Source organism: Acartia tonsa, chromosome 3, assembly GCF_053477335.1.
Source record: "Acartia tonsa isolate MP-2025a chromosome 3, ASM5347733v1, whole genome shotgun sequence".
Taxonomy (NCBI): domain Eukaryota; kingdom Metazoa; phylum Arthropoda; class Copepoda; order Calanoida; family Acartiidae; genus Acartia; species Acartia tonsa.
Window position 1 is genome coordinate 37,883,761 of NC_137262.1, and position 7,593 is coordinate 37,891,353.

At 32.7% G+C, this 7,593-nt stretch overlaps 1 protein-coding gene across 1 annotated transcript; it reads right to left on the bottom strand.

Annotated features, from left to right (window-relative positions):
- Nucleotides 1-24: 24 nt before the first annotated feature.
- Nucleotides 25-7,424, bottom strand: PIG-G (phosphatidylinositol glycan anchor biosynthesis class G). The gene is made up of 10 exons (XM_080153802.1): nucleotides 7,295-7,424; nucleotides 6,749-6,894; nucleotides 6,339-6,431; nucleotides 5,636-5,738; nucleotides 4,804-4,910; nucleotides 4,135-4,240; nucleotides 3,237-3,328; nucleotides 2,529-2,657; nucleotides 1,885-1,970; nucleotides 25-1,488 (listed from the first exon to the last, which is right to left on the bottom strand). Exons 1-10 carry the CDS (start codon nucleotides 7,392-7,394, stop codon nucleotides 48-50), a joined length of 2,403 nt encoding a protein of 800 aa, XP_080009928.1. The 5' UTR covers nucleotides 7,395-7,424; the 3' UTR covers nucleotides 25-47.
- Nucleotides 7,425-7,593: the final 169 nt, after the last annotated feature.

Genomic DNA, 7,593 nt, shown 5'->3' on the forward strand with positions numbered 1-7,593 from the left:
CTCACTGATTATATAACAAAAAAAATAATATTAATTGATTTCATACTTTATTCAATAAATAAATAATACAAAGATGAAAAAGCAATAAAGACAACTAGCTCCATTCCAAAATATAAAAGTTTGGGGGAAAACACCGACCATACAAAAATATGGTACCTCATCATTACAGAGAGTATACAAAACAATAAAATATCACATAAAGTTTTATAAAAATGAAGGGACATAATTTGTGTACATCCGTTCATACTTGCATAAGAATATGTTATCAAAAGTCCAGAATAGGTATGAACAGCTAAGAGACATATGACAGGTATGGCATGGTATTCAGAGAGGCCTGTGTATCCAGCTCCAACCTGGATACTGGCCAGGCTGTTTGAATTACCCAGGTAAAAATGCAAACATTTTCCTAAAATATAATAAATCACAGGATTTTTAGTATTTAACAATTTTAACATTACTATAAAGATTACAATACAAATTATATTTGTTTCAGAGTGTAAAACACAGCAAAAGAAGACAATACTTTCAAAAAAGTATTCTTTTCTGTTTGACACAAGCTTTAGAAATATGAAAAAATATAAAATTTGGGCTATTATCACAGTTTGAGTTATTTTAAATGCTATAATCAAGCTACATATCACAATATTTAAAATTACATTAACTTTTGTATTTCTAAATAATGGCACTAACAGAAATAAAACAATAACAAATGTACATAACTTAAAATTTTCATGTTCATTGAAGAAATCCGCCAAATCTGGCAAATGTTTCCACTTATCTCCAGTCTGGTTCATGGCGCGCGAAAATCTGTGAAATGCCGCGCACAACAAACACCTGACCACATCTGGCCATTCATTTCGCGCCAATTTTGGTACCAACATAATTGTAAGAGCGGTCATTAGAAGAAAGTAAAATGTTTGATGTTCTTCTTCAACAAATGAGGAGCTTAACAGACTTACTGTGTGTGGTAATAATGGTAAAATTAATGAAATTTGAGCGGACAAATCTTTTACTTTTACTGAAAATAAGGAAGATAAACAAAAAATCAAATATATATTTAAAGCAGGAAACAACAGGCTTAAATTGCATAAAATTGATTCTGTAAAACTACAAATAATAAAATGAATGCTTTGTATAAATAAGAAACCAAGAAAAATTGTGGAAAAATTTAAATTAATTTCATTTCTAAGACCAACTGAAGAGGCAATCATAGAAATTGCTAAAGTCAGTAAATACAAATCATACTGAAGTCCTGAGTTTAGAAGTTCTTCTTGAGCTTGCGATATTGAATGTTTGAACATTGGCTGTACTTCATTTCTATCTAATTTCTGTTCTAACTTATTTAATGCTTCACTGTGTATATCATTAACTTTTGATTCTTGGTCAAGTAAAGCAGTAAGTTGTTGAGAGTTGTATAGCAAGGCATCAAGCTTAATATCAGTTGTAGCAATGCCAAGCAATTCTTCTAATATTCTTCCATTACTTCGTCTACAAAAAATATTTTAAAACTTTAGTACCACATAATAACCAAACATTAAAGCATCCTAATGAACTAAAAGGACAAGGCAATGAAAGATAAATTTATGTAGTTCCCTAACAATGATAAACAAAATTACCCTTTGTGTAGATTACAATAAGTAATTGAAACGTTTAGAAACTCAACATAATAAACCAACCAATCAAAACTTATTAAAAGTCCCCAAAGTTGTGAACCCAACGAATAAGAAAACGTTATCGTAAAACTTTGGGGACTATTGAAATAAACAGCGCATTGTCCCCTCCCTCTTTGAAAGCATATCCATGCCGTATTTAAAAAAAGTTGGTTTGACCATTTAAATATAAATATTTTTGAAAAATTTAAATAACAATAGCTAAACTATTTACCTTGGTATTTTCGACCCAAGCATAAATGATAGGGAAGGAGCAAGGTCTATTTGCTGGAATGTTTTCACTTGAGTTGCATCATCCCTCTATTAAAAAAACATAATTTTTTACCTATTCAAATATTCATCCTTAGAAGTAATCGATAATTAGATTTTTGCTTACAAGTAACAATGCTGTTCTGTAAAATAAAAGAAAGACGAAATTAATACCTATTAGCGATTAGTTACTAAAAATACTGAATTTGTTTGCTTATAACAATTGCAGCACAAAAATGATTCTTCCTGATTTCTTATTCATATTGGGAAAATTATTAGAATCTGGAGATAGCACTACTAGAGGAACCAGAACCTCTAGGAGCGTAGCCACTCTTGTGACCACCTACGTCTGTCATATAATCATAAATAGTAGAATTGTACCTGTATAGGTATTAAAAACTGGATTTAAAACTACTAGAGGAACCAGAACCTCTTGGAGCGTAGCACCTCCATGACCACCTCAGTCAGCCATAGGATCAAATAATAGGAGAATTGTACCTGTATATCAAAAGCTGTAGATAATACTACTAGAGGAACCAGAACCTCTTGGAGCGTAGCCCCTCCATGACCACCTCCGTCGGCCATAAGCAAATAATAGGAGAATTGTACCTGTATATCAAAAGCTGGAGATAAAACTACTAAAGGAACCAGAACCTCTTGGAGCGTAGCCCCTCCATGACCACCTCCGTCGGCCATGCCATGGTCACCAACTATCAGAACTGCAGGTGGCAAGTCATCCTATAATTGAAATTAACAAGTTTTTTTGTCTGAAGCTAAAGATCTCAGAAACTGCTGGTCCGAATTGATTGTAATTATTAGGGAAGTTTTTTAGTTTTTTTATCTCGGTGGTTTTTAGCTATTTTCCTGACCTTTTTGCATTCCCCTAGAGGCTAGGGGCAAAGCAAGTAGTCCCGATAAATAAACATTGCCCATAAGTACCAAAAGCAACAATCCTTATTTAAAAGTAACGGAATGTTTGTTTATTAAGTGTGTGTTCTCGCCAACCGCTGGACCGATATGGTTCTTCTTCACAGAGTAGTCCAGGGAAAGTTTATAAACATTTTGAGGGAGTATACTAGTTTATATCAAAACCAAAGGCGCTAACAGGGTTTTGCCAGGGAATATAAACTTTTATATTTTGAAAAAAGAGCCTAATAGATTTCGATTTGACGCCAATGCTTGAAATAAAACAAACAACTGCTTAACATTGCAATATAGTATACAGAAAGGTATATTTTATCTTGAGAAAAACTTGTTTGTCTCCAACCTTTTTTAAAGTAAAAAACACTATTAATTTAAATTCTAGTAAATATTCACCTTGTAACTTTTTGATGAAAGTGATGTATAAATCTTTTCAATAACTTGGCTCATTTCCTCTAGTTTGGGTGCTATTAGCTTTGAATCTGGACCTAAAATATTGAATTACTTCAAGTTTTTAAAGGGACATTCTTTTTAATGTTTTTCTTATTTGCAAGCATTTTTTTCTGTTAAGTGAATAAATGTTATGTTCTTGCAATGAATACAAAATATCAGAGATGGAAAAAAAACAGTTTTTTTTTGATAAAAACCAGGTTTTTTTTGTTTTTTTTAATAATATCCAAATTATAGGCCTGCCCCCTCCCCTCTTTTTTTCACCCCCTCCCCCTTTTTCTCTACCCCGAAACGGGGGGTGCCCAAATCTGCCCAAAAGGACCCGAAAAATGGCAGCCCAAAACCGCCCGCCCAAAAGTGCCCGCCCGATTTGACAACCCTGACTGACAGTTATTTACTGTATTATTTACATTATGAAAAGATATATCTGGAAAGATAGGCCTTTGCATAAATATTTAAAAAAAAAACATTTAAACCATCCCACCTAGGTTTTTTTGTTTTTTTTAAAGCTTTTTTTTTGGTTTAAACCACTTGATTAAAACCACGTGGTTTTTTATGCCAGCTCTGCAAAATATACGTGGATATTATGAAAGGGGAAAAAATGTTGTAAATTCAGGTTGCTAACATGGAAATAATTTATTGGTCAGTTCGTAAATTTAGTAAGAAGGGAGCTGAGGGGCAAAAGGTGGTGAATGCGGCGTATCATTATTTTAGCCCGCAGATAGTTTCTTTTTATTAGAGAACATGAATATCTGGTGTAACATCCATGTAATAATAAATCATTATTCTTGTAGACGTTTAAAAATAAGATAATTAAAAAGTAGCTCCGCTACTAAAAAATTACCTTCTAAATGACCAATATGATCCAACCCCAGATAATGTAAAATCATAATGTCCCAGTCATTAGCTGCAAGTTCCTCCTCTAAGTGTCGGGTGATATTGTTATCAACCTAAAATACAATTAGTTTCTTATAGCACTGATATATAATGTGGACAGTTTTTCGCAGTTAGTAAAATAAATATCGAATAAATTCCAGTTTTCTGGAATAGTTATTTGTCGCATCATATAATAGGTATTATAGACAGACATATTTCCGTGGATAGTAAAATGAAAAATTATAAGAACCGGTTCTTATCCAGTGGTAATGAATCGGATTCAGATCCATACTGGTAACATAATTCCATAGGCAATGAAGCAAAAATGAGCCATTGGCATACAACAAGAATGAAAAAAAATATTAAAGTATGATGTTAAAAAGTATTTTTTTATATGAAATCATCACTAAAGATTGATTTTCTTTATACAGACAAACATCCATATACATCCAAGGTTGGTGGTAAAGGGATATCCCCAACCACCAAACTTGGAAACCCCTCATTTTTATCCCCCTCAAATTTTTAAAAAAACATTACATTGCCCCCTCATCTTTTAAGAATCCCTCATTTTACCCCCCTAAAATTAAAAAGCTTGGGCGTCTCTTGAGACATCCTATTGCTTTTACAAACTTTATACCTCAGTATAATCAGAGACAAAGAAAGAAGTTGTTGGGTCAGATCTGACAAATTTAACAGGACTAATTCTTTCCCAAGTTTCGTCTCCGTACATAATCATCTTTAAACCTAAAATTTTAATTTAATCAAGATTGTAAAAATGGATAGATATATGTGGATATTATGACAGAAAAAAAATTGTCGTCCATTTAGGTTGCTAAAATGGACAATCACTCATTGGTCAGTTCGTTTATACATAAAAGGAGAGGGGGGTAATGGTGTTAATGGGGTGGATGAAGAGGATCGTTATATTAGCCAGCTACAAGTTTCACTTTATTAGAGTACATGATAATCTGGTGTAAGATCCAAGTAATAATAAATCCAATGTTGACAGCATCCATAGGGAGCTAAGGTCAGAAACATAGACATTCTTGTTAAATAATAATATCTAAAAAAAAATACGAGCACACTTGAGGACAAAGTTACAGAGAAACAAAAATTTTCCATAATCTTACCTAAAATGTTGTATAGAGTAGATAATCTTTAGTTAAAAGAATCTTCTAGGTATATTAAGGGATAAGAGTAAGACAATGGACAAAAAATCGATATTTATCCTCATTAAAAAATTATGGGTTGAAATTTTTTTGCCTCGACTAGTTTGCAAACAACTAATCAAAACGAAATAAAAGTACCCAACGTATTTAAACCAACGAATAAGATGACGCGGGTATAAAACTTTGGTGTAATTTACAGACCTGGCCAATTTTCTCTCTCTCCCTAAGAATATTTATAAAAAAAACATAGCCCAACTTGGAATAATCTAATCTTTTTTGCTTCTTATTAACAAACCCTACCTTTTGCATGCCATTGAATAAGTAAAGAATCTTCTAAAAGCACATCAGAATTTATATTGTTAATAACATCTAGATATGTGGGTTTTCTTCCTGTCAGCATCGACTGAAAAATATAAAATCTTAAGAAAAAATTAAAACCCAGAAAATTTAAATTATTTGTTGTACCATAAGATTGGACACTTCAAAGATTTTGAGCCAAGGAATAAGATAAAGAGGTTATAAAACTTTGGGTAACAGTGTAATTTCAGTCAAATGTCCCCTTTCGAGGAGGCGAAATTCCATAGGTATCTCAATTCAATTTTCGGCTTCAGAAAAATGCCACACCTAATTTAATCAGTATAATTGTCTGTAAAGAAAGGAAATCATTCATTGAACCAAGAAGCGTTTTATCCATGACTTTTAGATTTAATATACGCAACTTTTCATAGCTATAAGAAAACCTTTTAGATATGGCTTCTAAACCAATTAATATCCGCTGGATTATAACCTGTATTGAGCCATACAGAAAAATCATGTATAGCATCGTATTTCCCACGGATATTAAAATAAAAATTATAAAACTAATACCTACCAGTTTTGTCAGCCCGGGCCTTTAGTCTCTCGGGGCTAACAAAACTTGTTTTAAAATTAAAATTTTTCATTTTAAAACCGTGGAAAGCTGTCTACAATACAATGCAATAAATAACTATTAATCCTTAAATACCTTAATCCTTGGTAGAGTAACTGTAGGGGGAGAACATCTTAGTATGCAACCAAATGAGTTCGAATCCTGCAACATTTTCTCCAAATAAGAAATCTAAAAATATTAAGTTAGAAAGAACATTGAATATACTTTTTTATAAGCATCTATACGACTGTTATGTAGCGTAACATGTAGTGCATCCGCTCGTCGATGGGGAGGTGATTGGCCTTAACTATAGTACCCAAAACAGGTGCAACTGATTACAAAAGTCGTGTAGTTAAAGGGTGGGTTGTCTGCAATAGTTGAAAAGTTAATACCTTCAACTATAAAGATATTGCCTACGTTGTAATCAACTAACCCTAGATGTATTAATCAGAGTTATTTGTATCTATTATATTTTGATGAAAAAAAATTTTAAATTTATTTTCTACCTTTGGTAGCGGAACTTCTCTGTTCTGATCATGTAAGTCAAAGACAAAGTCTGCACGCAGGGCGTCTATGACAACAATTACAAGATGACCGACATGACGCTGCCAGTTGTCTGGTGGCTGTATAGGCGATTCTACTTCGTTAAGGCCTTAAAAAACATATACAAAATTTAGAAACCAGCCACTTGACACCCTAGCTATCTTATTGATGGATTGATTAGCTTTGATACACGTAGTCGTATGGTGGTCCGGGACGTTTTTGTTAGCTAAAATGAAACCTTTGATTAAAGAAATCAATCCTGTTTAAGAATTAATAATATCTTAACTGACAAATAAAACATATTCAACGGTAACGCCCTTAGAGGCCCTCATAAGAGAAATCACCAATAATGAGGGTGAAGGTACCCTCATTTAAAATAGTTATAAACCTTTCCTGAACTTTTAAGAAGTTACACTGAAAACGAGAACCATATCAGTATAGCTGTTAGTAAGTTCGGTAACACGCAGACAGACTAAGTAAACCTAAATACCTGTCTTCTATTACCATACCTGGATTTGAGGAAGGAAAGTAGGCAAATAAGAACAAGGAAAAGGAGAGTGCCAGGGCAAGCAGGCTCAGGATTTCTGACCTTTTATCCATTTTACCCATTATCCATTATAATTTGTTTTCTCAAAATCTGAAATATCAAAGGTTCTCTATTATTACATATTACCAGGGATCTTAAAATAAGACATTAGACAGTAAATTGATTACATAACCAATGATGAAAAACAAAATTATCCATTCTGTAGATTAATTAATTAGTTAAAAGGTTTGGACACTGCTAGTTTTAAACCAACAAATGAAA

Bases quoted from the DNA above. Each gene is read 5' to 3' on its own strand.
- PIG-G (XM_080153802.1), bottom strand. From the start codon at position 7,394: ATGGGTAAAATGGATAAAAGGTCAGAAATCCTGAGCCTGCTTGCCCTG. The intron at 6,432-6,748 runs GTAGAAAATAAA...TAATATTTTTAG, and splicing joins GAGAAGTTCCGCTACCAAAG to ATTTCTTATTTGGAGAAAAT. The intron at 4,911-5,635 runs GTAGGGTTTGTT...TTAAAATTTTAG, and splicing joins TATTCAATGGCATGCAAAAG to GTTTAAAGATGATTATGTAC.